This window comes from Rana temporaria, chromosome 4, assembly GCF_905171775.1.
Source record: "Rana temporaria chromosome 4, aRanTem1.1, whole genome shotgun sequence".
Classification (NCBI taxonomy): Eukaryota; Metazoa; Chordata; class Amphibia; order Anura; family Ranidae; genus Rana; species Rana temporaria.
Window position 1 is genome coordinate 347,368,933 of NC_053492.1, and position 19,605 is coordinate 347,388,537.

Sequence of the window (19,605 nt, forward strand, 5' to 3'; positions counted from 1 at the left end):
AAGGCTTGCGTGCCTCTCCTCTGGAAATCCCCTCAGCCGCCGACCATAGCGATGTGGTTAAACAAAATAGACGAGATTAGCCGGATGGAGGATCTGATCCTCTCCAGCCAACAACGTCGAGAGACGTATTCGGAAACATGGCAGATATACAACATATTTAAATATTCAGAAGAAGGTCAGAAACTCAGGGAAACGGAACAGGGAGTACGTGTCCCCTGTCCCTGAGATAATTCGACAAACCAGCTACTCCACGGTTGTGGAAACTTGATACACGCCCTTAGGGGCGCTTTGGATGCGCTTACCATGTCTGTGCAGCCCTTCCTCCCCCTCTCCCCCCCTACTATCTCACTCTCTTCTACTCTCTCGCTGTCTCTCATCTTGCTACTCTTTTGCTATATGGAAAAAGGAAAATGGATCGTGAAGCCGGCCTGACCGGACAGGGTAGCTTACTATGTCACACGGAAGGAATGTCATGGTGTAACCGGAAACCCAAATGTGATAGACTACAAAGTTTATCGGTATACATGTAACACTCACTGCTATTTGCCCGATACGGGATGTTTATTATACCCACACTGCTGTAATGTATGTTGAAGGTCCGTGAGGACTGGCTTTTTGTTGATAAATAAAAAATTAAAAAAAAAAAAAAAACATAAACCACTCCAGAAACCCAGTGGCGTCAGAGAGGGCGGGGTCACCATTGTACGTCACTGGGTGGCCTCGCCCTCAGCTATATAAGAGCTGTCACGGCGGGAGTAGAGTCACTCGTGGAAATCACCTATTGGGGAAGCATCAGTATCTGCTTTTTTTTTCTGTATTGTCGTAGCTACATCGCTGGATTTTTCTTTTTCTTTCTCTTTTTAAAGCGGAAGTTCACCCCTCAAAATGAACTTTTTAGCTAACCTATCTCCAGCCTTCATAAAGGCTTGTAGCGTTGTCATTTTTTTTAAATGTGTACACTTACTGTCTTCAGCCTCACTTCCGGTCTTCATTCCTTGCGGGGAGTGGGCGTTGCCGCTCCTTTTCCCCGACGGGGAGCTCTGCCGCAATGTCTCTACTGTGTTAGAGCTGACTGCGCAGGCGCCGTAAAGTTGGCGAGTCCCATCTGGATATTTTTGGAAGGCGTGACGCGCTTTACCCGCACATCATTCATCTATGCTCGTCTTAGAAACGCCTACTCCCCAGGGGAGCGGATAACCGGGGGAGTGAAAAGAACAAAAAAAACGTATGTACAGCTGAAAAAAAAAAAAATCAGCATAATGTTGATGTCAGCAGTATGTGGAAGTAACGGTATATAGATGTTTTAGGGTGAACACCCGCTTTAATAAAGACTTGTCCCAAGCTGGCTCTTGTTTTTATTTCCATTTTTGACACTTTTTTGGGTGAAGTGGTAGGGGTCCAATTTACCCCGTTACCCAATTCAATAGAGAGGGCGGGATTGGGGGTCCCCTTGTTAAAGGGGGCTTCCAGATTCCGATAAGCGTCGGGCTGGGCAACTCGATCACTGTGAACAAAGGGAAAGTAAAAGGAGGAGAGAGAAGCGCCAAGCAATCCTTTAAACAGCTTAGGAATTTATTCAGTATATGAGTAAAAAACAACACTAAAAACTTGCGTGAAAAATGTTGGAGCACTTGCAGAGTGCTAGAGCGGGTGGGAACTTCCACATGCAGTGTCACAGGAGCACAGGAGGGCCACCGGAAAGTCTCTGTTGAAGGATCCATGAGCGCCATGTGTTAGCCGCAGCTGGAGCCCCGATAAGCCTCATGGATATGTCAGCTGTGTGTGTCTCTGGGTGGGAGTGGTCCAGGGCTGCAAACTGGGGAGCCACCCACATGCTGTCTGGCACGGCCTTGCCTTGATCAGCTGATCTTCTAACAGTCACATCACATTTATATAGAGGATACAATTAACCCATTCTGAGCCGCAATTAGCAGTGTCAGCTGGGAAGATATGATTTAAAAAAGCTAAAATGCTGTAATTGTTAAAAAGCAAAGTGTACGACTTAGAGACATGATTTAAAATGTGTAATATATGTGTGAAGAATATTTGAGAATCATATATAAAAAATGTATAAAATATACACATATACATATATATATATTATATATATATATATATATATATATATATATATATACACAATTAATAAATAAACTATATATATATATATATATATATATATATATATATATATATATATATATATATTTATATATTGTAATGTTTGGGGGACAGCTTGATCGCAGGACACAGGCTTTTTAAATCAAACGGAGGTTTATTAAACTTAAATGGCTTAGCAGCAGCAAAAACAAAAGAAATAACAGTCTCACCGACTTGTACAGCTCAGAACTGCTATCGCAGTTAAACAGTCCTTGCAGGTAAGTCCTTTAGTAGCAGGCTTTCAGGCAGGGACACTGCCAAGTCCTTTCACAGCTTTTCATAGCTTCCACAGCTTTCCTTGTCCACCATTCACCATGCATAGACTCTCCTACATCCTTCCTCTCACCTGCACTTCCTCTCTGCTTTTAAACTACTTCCTTAGACAGGTGCGTTAACCCTTTCCATTCCCTTAAAGGCACCACAGTCCAAACAGAGGGGAAATATAACGTCCTTCCAGGACCCAGCCATGGCGTCTGTACCATATCCCCCCCCCCTGTGCCCCAACGCCAAGGAGGTGGAGGAACAGTGGAGCTCAAACAATGGACTCGGGAGAGGGCATCTGCATTTTGATGCAGTCTCCAGGCCTATGCTCCACTATAAACTCTTGGAGCGCCAGGAACCACCTGGTAATCCTGGATTAGTCCCTTTACCTAGACCTCAGCCACGTTAAAGGGCATGATCAGAAATTAATCTAATTTCCTCCCAAGAGGTAATATCTGAGGGACTCCAGAGCCCACTAAATGGCCAGACACTCGCTTTCAATAGTAGTTTTTCTCCGCTGTGTCAACTTCCTACTGAGGAAGACTACTGGGTGCTCCTAAACCATGAACAACCTGTGATAATACAGCTCCAATCCCTACATCGGAAGCATCAGTTTGGACAATGAAACTCTTCAGAACAATTGGGCGCTATCAAGACAAGGGTGTTGGCACAGTGCTGACTTAAGCTCCAAAAAAGCCTTCTCAGCGTCTGCATTCCACTCCACCATGACCGATTTCCGACCCCTTAGTCAGATCGGTCAATGGAGCCGCCAATGTGGCAAAAGTTGGGTACGAACCTCCTGTAGTATCCCACCATGCCAGGAATGCACGTACCTGCTTTTTTTGTGGGGGCGGGGCCAACTCTTTTTAGCGTCTACTTGCTGACTTGAGGTTTCACCACCCCTCTTCCCACGATATAGCCCAGGTATTTCACCTCCTCCATTCCCAAAGCACATTTTTCAGGGTTTATTGTAAACCCTCCTTCCAGAGAGAGTCCAGTACTGCCTGGGACTTTGGGCAAGTGTGACTCCCAGTCTCTGCTAAAAATGACTATGTCGTCCAAGTACACTGAGGCATACTCCAGATGAGGTCGTAAAATCCTATCCATTGCTCGCTGGAACGTGGCTGGAGCAGTTTGCAGTCCAAAAGGCATTCTTTTGTACTGAAAACTCCCCTCTGGAGTAGAAAAAGCAGTTTTCTCTTTAGCAGCCTTAGTAAATGGGATTTGCCAATACCCCTTGGTAAGGTCTAATGTTGTGATATACCTAGCTGGACCAAGTCTCTCAATAAGTTCATCTACCCGGGGCATGGGGTAGGCATCAAACCGTGAAACCTCATTAAGCTTCCGGAAATCATTGCAGAATCGCAGAGTCCAGTTGGGCTTTGGTACCAACACAATCGGGCTCGACCACTCACTCTGCGATTCCTCAATGATCTCCAGGTCCAGCATCTTCTTTACTTCCTCTGAAACGGCCTTCCTTTGAGCCTCTGGGATGCGGTAGGGCCTGACAAAAACTTTAACTCCAGGTTCCGTGATAATATCATGCTCTATGATACTAGTTAGCCCCGGCAAGTCTGAAAACTTCTCTTTATTTCTCTGCAAGAACTCCTTTGCCTGCTGACTTTGGTATTTAGATAGGGTATTTGCTACTTGGACACTCTCCACCCCAACCTGTGGCTCAAGCCCTGCACTAGCCAGGGAGGTCACCGGTTCCCTGTCTGTCCAGGGCTTTAACAAGTTGACATGATATATCTGATACGGTTTCCTCTTGCCTGGCTGGTGGACTCTATAATTGACCTCTCCCACTTTTTCCACAACTTCAAAGGGTCCTTGCCACCTGGCTAAGAACTTACTTTCCACAGTGGAATTAGCACCGCTACTCGATCCCCCACTTGGGAAGTGCCTTATTTTAGCAAGCCCTGTTATAGACCCGTCGTTGAGCCTCCTGGGCTTTTTGCAAATGCTCTTTGACTAGCGGCATCACAGTTTGGATCCTTTCCTGCATTTGGGAGACATATTCCAGGACACTCTTATGCTGAACAGGTTCACTTTCCCACTCCTCTTTAACCACGTCAAGAAGTCCGTGAGGTCTCCGCCCATATACCAACTCAAAGGGCGAAAACCCCGTGGAGGCCTGGGGCACTTCCCGGACAGCAAACAGGAGAGCTGGTAACAGGCAGTCCCAATCTTTCCCATCCCTTTGTACCACTTTCTTGAGCATAGACTTAAGGGTCTTATTAAAGCGTTCCAACCAACCCGTCCGTTTGGGGATGGTAGAACCGATGTGCGTAGCTGTTTAATCCGGAACAGCTTACACACATCGGCCATAACCCTTGACATAAACGGGGGGTACCCTGGTCTGTGAGTATTTCCTTGGGGAAACCAGTCCGTGTAAACATTTGGAATAATTCCCGGGCAATGCCTTTGAGGAGGTATTCCGCAGGGGTAGCGCCTCAGGATAATCGGGTGGCATAGTCAAGAATCACCAATATGTAGGAGTGACCTCGAGCTGACTTTACCAAGGACCCCACTATATCCATGGCTATCCTCTCGAATGGACCTCAATTATGGGCAAGGGGACCAAAGGGCTCCGAAATGAGTCACCGGAGCGGTCAACTGACAGGTGGGACATGAAGTACAGTATCTCTTTACCTCTGCTTTCAGACCTGGCCAGTAAAACCGGTCGGTGATCCGTGCCTCCGTTTTTTCAACTCCAGGTGTCCCCCTAACACATCGTTATGGGCCAGGTCCAGAACCTTTCGTCTATATTGTTGGGGTACCAACAATTGCTCTACCACATTTTCTCTCTCCTTGGTAACCCGATACAAGCAATTCATTATATATTGCAAAGTGTGGCCACCTCTCATTCGCACCTGGCTCTTGGGGAACCCCATTTACTACTACAACTTGTTCCCGTGCATGGGCCAAAGTGGGGTCCTGCATCTGAGCAGTCCCAAATGCCCCCCTGGGGAACACCCAAATCCGGCAGCGCAGGGGTAGAGGCCACTTCCTCATCCTCTTCCCCCAGCATTACCTGAAGTGGGAAAGGCTCCTCCCCCTTAGTGTTTTTGATAGGTCTGTGGACCACATATCTTGACATCCTCAATAGTATCAACACTACTTTCATCACCATTAACCCAATTCATTAGCATTTTCCCATTCTGGATCCACATTAACGTTTGGCAGTTCAGGGTTATCCCTCTCAGCAGCAGGAACGGGGGGCTAGGATCTCCCCAGTCTCTGAACTGTTCTCCTTGTTCCCACAGTTTTGTAAACAATGGACAGTCCTCGTCCTATTATAACATCATGCACCAAGTTCTTTATCACCCCCACCTCTTGAGTAACAGTGCCACATGCTGAGGAGATAGACCAACGTGATGAGCGGGTACTCTCTAGTGTCCCCGTGAATGCATACACCCGTAAAGTTTTCTTACGGACCGATCTTCCCAATCACTCTAGGATGAACCAGGGTTACCATGCTTCCAGAGTCCAACAAAGCCCGGGCAGGGAGGTGGTTCACTTGGACTTACAACTCAAACTTTTCCTCCATCCAGTCGGGTGTGTGGTGCACACTTATGGGCACCAAAAAGACCCCCTCCGAAGAACCCTGCATTCCATGGGCTCCTCTTGCAGTGGGCAGTGTGTCCGGGTATGACCCCAGGAATGACATCGCCAACATTGTACATCCCCACCTCTCCGAACAGGAACAGAACGCTGAGGAGTACCGGGAGTGACTCTTGGCCTTCCAGGGTGTTTGTCCCAGGGCTCCTTGGAACATCCTTTCGAAGGCAGCAGTTGGTCGAACAGGCCGTGGACAGACTAGGCCCTATGCGCTTGGTAGGTCCGAGCAGGTCCTCCACCACGGTATATCGTTCCACCATCTCAACAAGGAGGTTTGCGGTTTTGGGGTCTCCATGGCTGACCCACCGTGAAGGTCATCTGGAAGGGACCTCAGGTATCGGTCTCAGCAAGACCCGCTTCCACGATTTGGGGGCCGGACAACACCTCAGGCTGCAGCCATTTTTTACTAGTTGCACCAGGTCATGCATTTGAGACCGGGGTGGCCGATCTGGACGATATTTCCATTGGTGTACACGTTGGGCCCGAACGGCCGTAGTCACCCCCAGACGAGCCAGAATTCTGCCCTTTAGCTTTTGATAGTCTTTAGCATCATCTGGTGGCAGGTCAAAGTAGGCTTTTTGAGGATCTCCAGTGAGAAAAGGAGCAATGAGGCCGGCCCATTGGTCCTGAGACCATCCTTCTCTCTCCGCTGTCCTCTCAAATGTAGCAAGAAATGCCTCTACATCATCGCTCAGGGACAATTTCTGTAGAAAATGGCTTGCCCTCACAGTCACCTGGTTGCCAGGGGCAACAGCCACTGGCTCCTGAACCTGAGACAGCTGCTGCACCGCTTCCTTTAAGGCAGTCACCTGAGCCTGCATAACCCCTTGCTGGGCTGCTTGCTGGGCTGCTAACTGGGCCACCAACAGGCGAGTATTTTCTTGCTGCAGAGCCAGCGCCTCTTTGTGGTAACTGTGGTAACACCTCTACTAGGTGAGAGGAAGGAGTGTAGGAGAGTCCAATGCATGGTGAATGGTGGACAAGGAAAGCTGTGGAAGCTATGAAAAGCTGTGAAAGGACTTGGCAGTATCCTGCCTAAAAACCTGCTACTGAAGGACTTACCTGGAAGGACTAGACAAGTGGGTGACTAAAGCGCTAGCCAACAGTGAAAATTAAAAGTGACCAGTGAAAAACAAAATGCTGCTCAAATCTAAAATGTGCTAACAACAAATAAAGGTCTGAATAAAGAATGATGAGCGCAAACTGAAAATCTAAAAGTGAATATAAAGACAGTCCATAGGGGACTGATAACAATCAATAAAGATATGCAGTGAATTCAAAATTAGTGAATAACCCAAAACTGATAATAAATCCAAAAATAAAAGTCCAAATATATAATCAAAGTTTGGATAAATCAATCTAGTGTGCCAGTGATAAACAAAACTTCTGCACTTCGGGCATCAATGTGGACAATCTGATAACTCTTTGCTTAGCCTGGGCTCGCAGTGCGCTTACCCTCCAGACACTAGGTCATGCGTGTCAACGAAATCCTCCCAAAACTGGAACAGAATCCAAACAGTGGGTAACACGTGTTGCACGGAATCTTCCCAGTGCTAAGATAGAATCGAGGGCCGTTCTTTGTATCCAATACCAGTATAGGTCCAGGCGCAGCGAAGTCGACTCCACAGGATAGCCACAAGGTGTATCAGGAGCAAATGTAGAAATAAAAAGCTCTCATGGTGAAGTATGCAAGCACTTTAAAATTTAATAAAGGTAAAATGTGCTTACATAAAAAAAACGAATAAAACGCCAAACAGCGGCACTTCCGGTGGACGGTCAGGGTGTCACGTCACTTCCGGTCACATCTAACCTTATGCATTACGTCACGACACGTGACTTCATCGGAGGTTGACCTCCGATGAAGTCACGTGTCGTGACGTAATGCATAAGGTTAGATGTGACCGGAAGTGACGTGACACCCTGACCGTCCACCGGAAGTGCCGCTGTTTGGCGTTTTATTCGTTTTTTTAATGTAAGCACATTTTTACCTTTATTAAATTTTAAAGTGCTTGCATACTTCACCATGAGAGCTTTTTATTTCTACATTTGCTCCTGATACACCTTGTGGCTATCCTGTGGAGTCGACTTCGCTGCGCCTGGACCTATACTGGTATTGGATACAAAGACGGCCCTCGATTCTATCTTAGCACTGGGAAGATTCCGTGCAACACGTGTTACCCACTGTTTGGATTCTGTTCCAGTTTTTGGGAGGATTTCGTTGACACGCATGACCTAGTGTCTGGAGGTAAGCGCACTGCGAGCCCAGGCTAAGCAAAGAGTTATCAAGATTGTCCACATTGATGCCTGAAGTGCAGAAGTTTTGTTTATCACTGGCACACTAGATTGATTTATCCAAACTTTGATTTATATATTTGGACTTTTATTTTTGGATTTATTATCAGTTTTGGGTTATTTCACTAATTTTGAATTCACTGCATATCTTTATTGATTGTTATCAGTCCCCTATGGACTGTCTTTATATTCACTTTTAGATTTTCAGTTTGCGCTCATCATTCTTTATTCATACCTGGAAGGACTGTTTAACTGCGATAGCAGTTCTGAGCTGTACAAGTCGGTGAGACTGTTATTTCTTTTGTTTTTGCTGCTGCTAAGCCATTTAAGTTTAATAAACCTCAGTTTTGATTTAAGAAGCCTGTGTCCTGCGATCAAGCTGGTCCCCCAAACATTACACTGGTGCTCGAATGCGGGCAGGACTGAATAACAGGCATAAGAAGAGAAAAAAAAAATGTTTTTTTTTTTCTTTTTGCATTGGACTTTATGTTGAACTGACATTTAAAGGGACAGTACATTGGATTTATGTCCTGGGTTAAAGCTGCACAAACGTTGAAAGCTGAAGCAATGGAGGAGCTAATTAAACAGCTGACCTTGGCTAACATGCAAGCGCAGACTCGCCATGAGGAAGCTAATCAACATCACAAAGAGGCGCTGGCTCTGCAGCAAGAAAATACTCGCCTGTTGGTGGCCCAGTTAGCAGCCCAGCAAGCAGCCCAGCAAGGGGTTATGCAGGCTCAGGTTACTGCCTTACAGGAAGCGATGCAGCGGCTGTCTCAGGTTCAGGAGCCAGCGGCTGTTGCCCCTGGCAACCAGGTGACTGTGAGGGCAAGCCATTTTTTACAGAAATTGTCCCTAAGCGATGATGTCGAGGCATTTCTTGCTACGTTTGAGAGGACAGCAGAGAGAGAAGGATGGTCTCAGGACCAGTGGGCTGGCCTCTTTGTTTCTTTTCTCACTGGAGATCCTCAAAAAGCCTACTTTGACCTGCCACCAGATGATGCTAAAGACTATCAAAAGCTAAAGGCAGAAATTCTGGCTCGTCTGGGGATCGGCCACCCCGGTCTCAAATGCATGACCTGGTGCAACTAGTAAAAAAATGGCTGCAGCCTGAGGTGTTGTCCGGCCCCCAAATCGTGGAGCGGGTCTTGCTGGACCGATACCTGAGGTCCCTTCCAGATGACCTTCAACGGTGGGTCAGCCATGGAGACCCCAAAACCGCAAACCTCCTTGTTGAGATGGTGGAACGATATACCGTGGTGGAGGACCTGCTCGGACCTACCAAGCGCATAGGGCCTAGTCTGTCACGGCCTGTTCGACCAACTGCTGCCCTTCGAAAGGATGTTCCAAGGAGCCCTGGGACAAACACCCTGGAAGGCCAAGAGTCACTCCCGGTACCTCCTCAGCGTTCTGTTCCTGTTCGGAGAGGAGGGGATGTACAATGTTGGCGATGTCATTCCTGGGGTCATACCCGGACACACTGCCCACTGCAAGAGGAGCCCATGGAATGCAGGGTTCTTCGGAGGGGGTCTTTTTGTGCCCATAAAGTGTGCACCACACACCTCGACCTGGATGAGGAAAAGTTTGAGTGTGAAGTCCAAGTGAACCACCTCCCTGCCCGGGCTTTGTTGGACTCTGGAAGCATGGTAACCCTGGTTCATCCTAGAGTGATTGGGAAGATCGGTCCGGTAAGAAAAACTTTACGGGTGGTATGCATTCACGGGGACACTAGAGAGTACCCGCTCATCACGTTGTCTATCTCCTCAGCATGTGGCACTGTTACTCAAGAGGTGGGGGTGGTAAAGAACTTGGTGCATGATGTTATAATAGGACGAGACTGTCCATTGTTTACAAAACTGTGGGAACAAGGAGAACAGTTCAGAGACTGGGGGGAAACTAGCCCCCTTGTTCCTGCTGCTGAGAGGGATAACCCTGAACTGCCAAACGTTAATGTGGACCCAGATGAGGAAAATGCTAATGATTGGGTTAATGGTGATGAAAGTAGTGTTGATACTATTGAGGATGTCAAGATATGTGGTCCACAGACCTACCAAAACACTAAGGGGGAGGAGCCTTTCCCACTTCAGGTAATGCTGGGGGAAGAGGATGAGGAAGTGGCCTCTACCCCTGCGCTGCCGGATTTGGGTGTTCCCCAGGGGGCATTTGGGACTGCTCAGATGCAGGACCCCACTTTGGCCCATGCACGGGAACAAGTTGTAGTAGTAAATGGGGTTCCCCAAGAGCCAGGTGCGAATGAGAGGTGGCCACACTTTGCAATTTATAATGAATTGCTGTATCGGGTTACCAAGGAGAGAGAAAATGTGGTAGAGCAATTGTTGGTACCCCAACAATATAGACGAAAGGTTCTGGACCTGGCCCATGACGATGTGTTAGGGGGACACCTGGGAGTTGAAAAAACTGAGGCACGGATCACCGACCGGTTTTACTGGCCAGCTCTGAAAGCCGAGGTAAAGAGATACTGTACCTCTTGTCCCACCTGTCAGTTGACCGCGCCGGTGACTCATTTTCGGAGCCCTTTGGTCCCTCTGCCCATAATTGAGGTCCCATTCGAGAGGATAGCCATGGATATAGTGGGTCCCTTGGTAAAGTCAGCTCAAGGTCACTCCTACATATTGGTGATTCTTGACTATGCCACCCGGTATCCTGAGGCGCTACCCCTGCGGAATACCTCCTCAAAGGCCATTGCCCGGGAATTATTTCAGATGTTTACACGGACTGGTTTCCCCAAGGAAATACTCACAGACCAGGGTACCCCGTTTATGTCAAGGGTTATGGCCGATGTGTGCAAGCTGTTTCGGATTAAACAGCTACGCACATCGGTCTACCATCCCCAAACGGACGGGTTGGTGGAACGCTTTAATAAGACCCTTAAGTCTATGCTCAAGAAAGTAGTACAAAGGGATGGGAAAGATTGGGACTGCCTATTACCAGCTCTCCTGTTTGCTATCCGGGAAGTGCCCCAGGCCTCCACAGGGTTTTCGCCCTTTGAGTTGGTATATGGGCGGAGACCTCGCGGACTTCTTGACGTGGTTAAAGAGGAGTGGGAAAGTGAACCTGTTCAGCATAAGAGTGTCCTGGAATATGTCTCCCAAATGCAGGAAAGGATCCAAACCGTGATGCCGCTAGTCAAAGAGCATTTGCAAAAGGCCCAGGAGGCTCAACGACGGGTCTATAACAGGGCTGCTAAAATAAGGCACTTCCAAGTGGGGGATCGAGTAGCGGTGCTAATTCCCACTGTGGAAAGTAAGTTCTTAGCCAGGTGGCAAGGACCCTTTGAAGTTGTGGAAAAAGTGGGAGAGGTCAATTATAGAGTCCACCAGCCAGGCAAGAGGAAACCGTATCAGATATATCATATCAACTTGTTAAAGCCCTGGACAGACAGGGAACCGGTGACCTCCCTGGCTAGTGCAAGACTTGAGCCTCAGGTTGGGGTGGAGAGTGTCCAAGTAGCAAATACCCTATCTAAATACCAAAGTCAGCAGGCAAAGGAGTTCTTGCAGAGAAATAAAGAGAAGTTTTCAGACTTGCCAGGGCTAACTAGTATCATAAAGCATGATATTATCACGGAACCTGGAGTCAAAGTTTTTGTCAGGCCCTACCGCATCCCAGAGGCTCAAAGGAAGGCCGTTTCAGAGGAAGTAAAGAAGATGCTAGACCTGGAGATCATTGAGGAGTCGCAGAGTGAGTGGTCGAGCCCGATTGTGTTGGTACCAAAGCCCAACGGGACTCTGCGATTCTGCAATGATTTCCGGAAACTTAATGAGGTTTCACGGTTTGATGCCTACCCCATGCCCCGGGTAGATGAACTTATCGAGAGACTAGGTCCAGCCAGGTATATCACAACATTAGACCTTACCAAGGGGTATTGGCAAATCCCATTAACTAAGGCTGCTAAAGAGAAAACTGATTTTTCTACCCCAGAGGGGAGTTTTCAGTACAGACGAATGCCTTTTGGACTGCAAACTGCTCCAGCCACGTTCCAGCGAGCAATGGATAGGATTTTACGACCTCATCGGGACTATGCCTCAGTGTACTTGGACGACATAGTCATTTTTAGCAGAGACTGGGAGTCACACTTGCCCAAAGTCCAGGCAGTACTGGACTCTCTCTGGAAGGAGGGGTTTACAATAAACCCTGAAAAATGTGCTTTGGGAATGGAGGAGGTGAAATACCTGGGCTATATCGTGGGTAGAGGGGTGGTGAAACCTCAGGTCAGCAAGGTAGACGCTATAAAGAGTTGGCCCCGCCCCCTCACAAAAAAGCAGGTACGTGCATTCCTGGGCATGGTGGTATACTACAGGAGGTTCGTACCCAACTTTGCCACATTGGCGGCTCCATTGACCGATCTGACTAAGGGCCGGAAATCGGTCATGGTGGAGTGGAATGCAGACGCTGAGAAGGTTTTTTTGGAGCTTAAGTCAGCACTGTGCCAACACCCTGTCTTGATAGCGCCCAATTTTTCTGAAGAGTTCATTGTCCAAACTGATGCTTCCGATGTAGGATTGGGAGCTGTATTATCACAGGTTGTTCATGGTGAGGAGCACCCAGTAGTCTTCCTCAGTAGGAAGTTGATACCAGCGGAGAAAAACTACGCTATTATTGAAAGAGAGTGTCTGGCCATTAAGTGGGCTCTGGAGTCCCTCAGATATTACCTCTTGGGGAGGAAATTTAGGTTAATTTCTGATCATGCCCCTTTAACGTGGCTGAGGCAAGGTAAAGGGACTAATGCCAGGATTACCAGGTGGTTCCTGGCGCTCCAAGAGTTTAAGTTTATAGTGGAGCATAGGCCCGGGAGACTGCATCAAAATGCAGATGCCCTCTCCCGAGTCCATTGTTTGAGCTCCACTGTTGCCTCCACCTCCTTGGCGTTGGGGCACAGGGGGGGGGGGGATATGTACAGGACGCCATGGCTGGGTCCTGGAAGGACGTTATATTTCCCCTCTGTTTGGACTGTGGTGCCTTTAAGGGAACGGAAAGGGTTAATACACCTGTCTAAGGAAGTAGTTTAAAGCAGACAGGAAGCTGCAGGTGAGGGTGAAGGAGTGTAGGAGAGTCCAATGCATGGTGAATGGTGGACAAGGAAAGCTGTGGAAGCTATGAAAAGCTGTGAAAGGACTTCACAGTGTCCTGACTAAAAACATGCTACTGAAGGACTTACCTGGAAGGACTGTTTAACTGCGATAGCAGTTCTGAGCTGTACAAGTCGGTGAGACTGTTATTTCTTTTGTTTTTGCTGCTGCTAAGCCATTTAAGTTTAATAAACCTCAGTTTTGATTTAAGAAGCCTGTGTCCTGCGATCAAGCTGGTCCCCCAAACATTACAAGATATATAATTGTACATGGCAAATTATACATGTGTGTGAGCAACTGCGTGTACATCTGTTGTTGCAAACCAAAAACCCTGTGCGCATAACAAGAAGTGTGCATGTGAAAATGCACGGGGGGTATTCAGGGACAGTATGAACTGGGGAGAGAGGAAAGGGGGAGGAAGGAATAGGAAAGGGGGATCCTCCAATGGGAAGAAGGAAGATTAGATGATGGTGCTGACTTCCAACTCTTCATTTAGGCCTTCAGGTGAGAGATTGTTAAGTTTGAATATCCAATAAGTCTCTTGGGCACACAGTTTTTTAAATCTTTCTCCATCGGGTAGGGAATGGGGAGTAAATTTAATGGCTATTACCTTTAGTAATGCAGGGTTTCTTTCATGGTGGGCTAGAAAGTGTCTTGGAATACTGCATTTGGGGTAGAGTTCTTTCAAGCTTCTCCTGTGTTCCCCAAATCTGGTACGAAGAGGTCTAATGGTACGCCCCACATAGCACATTTTACATGGGCAAGTGATGAGGTAGACCACAAAGTTATTCGAACATGTTAGGAATTCATCAATGGCAAAAGTATTGCCTATTTGGTCGGAAAAGTTTTTTTTTTCCATGGGTGCACAAGTAAGGCATTTTCTTTTGTGACACCTATACATTCCATCAAGTGAGTACATTTTGGGAATGAAGTCCAGGAGGGGTTTCTTGTCATTGCACAATTTACTGGGGCTATGATATTTTTGACATTGTTAGCTCTTTTGAATAACAGTTTAGGTTTAGAGGCAATTTGTGTCTTTAGTTTCGGATCATTGCACAGGATCCCCCATGGTCGTTTTGATGGCCCAGTGCTTATTATTATATTTAGTGATGAACATGGGACCTTTGTGAGTAGGAGATGAGGCTACTTTGTGACTTTCCGCGAACATGTTATCCTTAGAGTGAGACTCGATTGAATATTTTTTGGAGATATTTTTGAAAGGCTGAATTGATGTCTTCTTCTTGATGACTTTTCTCCTGGAACTCTTTGCAAAGGACTTGACTCTGAGCTTTGTAGTCTTCAATAGAGCTGCAGTTGCATTTTAAATGGCAAAATTGACTATATGGTATGTTGTTGTTAATCCATTTTTTGTGGTGCCAACTTTTTTTGTGTAGATAGGAATTCTCGACGGTGGGTTTGAAGTGAGTCCTTGGACGTATTTTACCATCTTTGTCATGAAAGAGTTCAAGGTCTAAGAAGAAAAGCCCATTAGGGTCGGTCACAGAAGATGACATCATCAATATATTTTCCATAATAGACCCCGTACAATGAAAAGGGATCCACAGCCCAGATGTGGAGATCTTCCCAGTATGCCATGAAAAGGTTGGCCCACTGACAGCTGATTATTAATCGGTTGTTAAGGACAAACGCAAAACACAAATCACGGCAGCATCGCAGGGAAAATGCAGTAAGAAAACGGTACTTGTGTTTTGGATGTGGGTCCATTGAAGTCTATTACATGCAAATGCTGCATTTTGCAAAAAAAAAGTCCCCAGCCCTTTCCAAAAAAGCAGAGGCACAAAAATACATTGATGTGAACTTGGTCCATTGGAACCCATGTTAAAAAATGATCTTACATTCCTGCAAAATGCATCAAAATACACATTACTGTGAAAGGAGCCTTACTCTCATTCTCAATCTCAGAGCCCATGAAGTACTGCTCATACTCTTGAAACAAGTTAAACTAGATGGACTTGTGTCTTTTTTCAACCTGATGCTTTGTTTAAATAATTCAGCAGACTCTTTCATGTCAGTTTGGCTCTTTGTAAATAAAAGGGATGCCCTTTTATTTTCCAGGTTTCCAAAATGTCAGCTACCAATGTGTGTAAACTGCATAGGTGGTTAGGTAGTATAAATTTGTACAATGCCTTTATTTTTTTTCACTAGTATCTTGTAACCCAATGTGTCCCCCCCCCCCAAGAATCAGCTAGTGATAATTCATCTTTAAGCTAAATATTTTTTTATATACTTCTGATATTTGCCATACTGTTGCAGAACCAAAAAATTATAATTAAGAAACCCTTAATTTACACTGAGAATTTGGATATGGCTGCTGGTTCTGAACTGTAAGTGACATTGGTGAGGTGGCAGCTATAAGACCAGCAGGGATTACAACTAGATCATCGCCAAGGAAGACTGCCTGGACTGTGAAGTAATGATACATCCTTTATCAGCTAGGGGGGGGGGGGGGAGTAATCACTTTATCATTGCCCATTGTTGAGGTACAGTATAAGCTAGTGGCGTTACCTTTATTTTAGCATGGTTGCAGTGTCGCCTCGATGCACATTGAGTGTAAATAGTTTTTTGAGTAACTGAGCCCCAACATTTATGCTTCTGAGTATCATGCAGTAATCTCTCACCACACTTACACATTGGTGGGGCATCCAACTGTGGATGAGGGGGCCAGCATAGAGTGCTTTGGCAGTGCACTGTGAGAATAGTCTGCACCTGACTGACAGATGAGGAGGAAGATGAAGGCTTTGTTAGCCACTCCATGACCTTCTCCACATGCTCTGACTGTAAAGCACACTCAGCACCCAAAAAAATGGGTGCCCTGACTGTAGACAAAGAGGCTGCTGGCCTCCTCATATATGCATTGGGTGCTTGGGTGCACTGTACATTATGGTGCTTAGATGCACTCTGAAAGCTGATGTTTTGGTCGACTAAACAACACCTCTTCAGTGCTCTACTGCAAAAAAATGCTGTGGTGACTGCTGTTGCTGCTGCTGACCCCATAAAAATAAATAAATCAAGGACCTTAAGGCTTTTTCACACTGACAGACCGATCAAGTTTGTCTGTCCATTTTTCAGGTGGAACTATTTGAACCATCCTTTGCATGTGTCCATTGACATCCGCTGACTTCCGATCTGATCCTGTCTGCTAAAAACATCCGGTGGATAGGATCGCATGACAGTCAGATGGAATCGGACAGTTTCTCCGTTTCTGTCTGACAATCAATAGAGGATAGCCAGCTATGTATGTGTCCACTCTACATCAGTGAAGAGAACACAGACCTGTCACCCCCCCTGCTCAGCTGGGATCAGCTGAGATATCCCCTGCTGAGTAGGCAGATCCACTGGTGGACTCTGCCAGTGTGAAAGGGGCCTAACAAAATAAAACAAAACAAAAATCTATAAACACAAAAAAGGTAAAAAAATAAACATGTTTATCACTACCATTATTACACATGACAGCTTCCTGCTGACAATAGTTGTTAAAGGATCACTAAAGGAATTTTTTTTTTAGCTAAATAACTTCCTTTACCTTACTGCAGTACTGGTTTCATGTCCTTATTGTTCGTTTTTGCTTTGAAGTAGCTGTAATTCTGCTGTGATCTCCACACTTCCTGGTTGTCTGGCTCCTTATAACCATGGTCCTGGGAGCTTTTCACGATGGTCTAAGCTGTCATTACTGTGTGTCTAAAACTTAACAGAACCAATCAGATTCATTTTAAAAACAAAACACTGCCCTGGATTTGTTTGTTTTTGTTCTGTGTGTCTCTCTAGTTCACAAGAACATGAAACCAGTTTAAAAACAAAAGTGAAACTGCAGGCACATTATATGATTGAATTTAATCTATTTTTAATCATTTTTAAAAGGAATCAGTTAACTTTTATGTCTCTATACCCTGTAAACAGTCATTTCAGCAAAACAATTTTTTTCCTTCAGTGACCCTTTAAGGATACCGGCTGGTGCAGACACCACTGAGTCTTTAATGACCAGTGATGTCACCAGCCCCATATTCAATTACATGGCTGGCCTCTACACCAGGGATATGCAATTAGCGGACCTCCAGCTGTTTCAGAACTACAATTCCCATGAGGCATAGCAAGACTCTGACAGTCACAAGGATGACTCCCAGAGGCAAAAGCATGATGGGACTTGTAGTTTTGCAACAGCTGGTCCGCTAATTGCATATACCTACTCTACACCATACCTTCCAACTTTTTGAAATGCAAATGAGGGACATCTATTAGCAAAATGATGTAGGTATTCCTGCCACGCCCCCTTAAGGGAAAATTCTACAATAAAAAAAATTCTGAAAAAACACACAAGTGCTTTTCTTACCACTACTATTCCTTTATACAGGCTTTTGAAATGTAAAAATGCAGAAATGGGGAGCTGTGTTGCTGCCAGGCAAACCACCCCCAACTTATTCCAAAGTCTTCTGTGCATGTATATTATGCAACTCAGCAACAGGTAGCCTCTTCATAGGAATAAAATTGATTGTTCCTTGCATGCGCAGAAGACTTTGGGACTGGTAAGGAGGGAATCCAGCAGAGTAGAAAGGTAAAAAAAAGATCTGGGGTGGGGGGGTTTCAATGGATAACTTAGCAAAAGCAAAAGTAAGGTTGTTTTTTAACTAACATAAGAATGCTGTGAATGAATCAACACATTAGTGTCCTACCCATAACTAAATTTTCATTTTTATGGTGAGTTAGATTTTTTACATATTTTGAAAGTTTTTAGCTAACTGATTTGTAGTGATAAGAAAGTGCTAAATTTTCCTTAAACGTTTTTTGAAAATACTTACAGTATATACATGGGTTTATTGACCAATTATTTAGATCATGTATTTATAAGATTGTTATTTGTGTAATTACACCACCTTTTCTATGCTTTTTTTTTTTATATAAAGGTGGATTAGCGAAATTCCCACAGCACTCCCCAAGGTGATAATCAATGAAGACTAATTTACCTGCATCAGCTCAGCATATAAAGGATACAAAAGGAAAAAAAATGCCATTTTATATATAATTATTACTTGTTTCTTTACTTAGCACTTGAATAATGTGAGCATGATGTTTATGATCTGCTGGGCACAGCGGCATATGAAATGATTGCAATCAAGGAAAGCCTAAAGACTTAAGAACATAAAATAATATTATTTAAGAAAATATGTTAACCTTGTAGCTAATATAATAACTTTGTTCTATTTTCTTTCTTTTAAAAATGAGGACAGTTCCAGTTTTCAAAAATGTATAATTTTATTTGGAAGGTTTTTATTCTGTAAAGCATGTATTACCCTTACTGCTATCACGCCATTTTATATGAAAATTACAGATTTGATGATGTTGTAAATAACTCAAAACTGATTTAAAGTTTACAAATCAGTACAAGTCATTATTCCCTGCTTCAAAATCTCAATGCCTATGGATCTTAATATGTTTTTATGTGGTGGAATATTAACAGCACAATAATATTTTCAGGTTATTAATGTTAACATGGCTCTGTTGCTAGCTAAAACAATCTGACACTTCTGGGTTTGTCAGATGTCTCATTGCCCTCTGAGCTCTGTGGCTTTTCTGATCTCTAGACTGCTACAGAACACAGTTGGGATGTAGGAACCTGCAAATTAAACCTCAGTGCACAGTGGGCATCCAATCCATCCAGAAGAGTATCAGATACAGAACATTTTGGGCCAGATTCACGTAGAATTGCGGCAGCGTAACGTATCCTAGATACGTTACACCGCCGCAATTTTTCATCGTAAGTGCCTGATTCACCAAGCACTTGCGATGAAAACTACGCCGGCGGCCTCCGGCGCAAGACGGGCCAATTTAAATGGACGTGTGCCATTTAAATTAGGCGCGCTCCCGCGCCGAACCTACTGCGCATGCTCCGTTTCTTAACTCCCGCCGTGCTTTGCGCGCCGTGATGTAATTTTTTTGAACGGCCGACGCGCGTAGCGTACTTCCGTATTCCCGGACGGCTTACGCAAACGACGTTAAATTTTGAACGGCCATACTTTAGACAGCAATACACTTGCTGACTAAAGTTAGGGAACCAAAAAAAACAACTAACTTTGCGACGGGAAACTAGACTAGCGGCGACGTAGCGAACGCGAAAAACCGTTGTGGATCCGCCGTAACTCCTAATTTGCATACCCGACGCTGGTTT

The 19,605-nt window shown here is 45.3% G+C and overlaps 1 protein-coding gene across 1 annotated transcript in view; it reads left to right on the plus strand.

Moving 5' to 3' along the window:
• Window positions 1-19,122, plus strand: part of LOC120937520 (proton-coupled folate transporter-like) — a 486,881-nt gene extending 467,759 nt beyond the window's left edge. The window contains exon 7 of the mRNA XM_040350803.1: window positions 18,344-19,122. Within this exon, the coding sequence (XP_040206737.1) occupies window positions 18,344-18,398 (55 nt within the window). The 3' untranslated portion in view covers window positions 18,399-19,122. The remainder of the gene's footprint in view (window positions 1-18,343) is intronic.
• The last annotated feature ends 483 nt before the right edge of the window (window positions 19,123-19,605 follow it).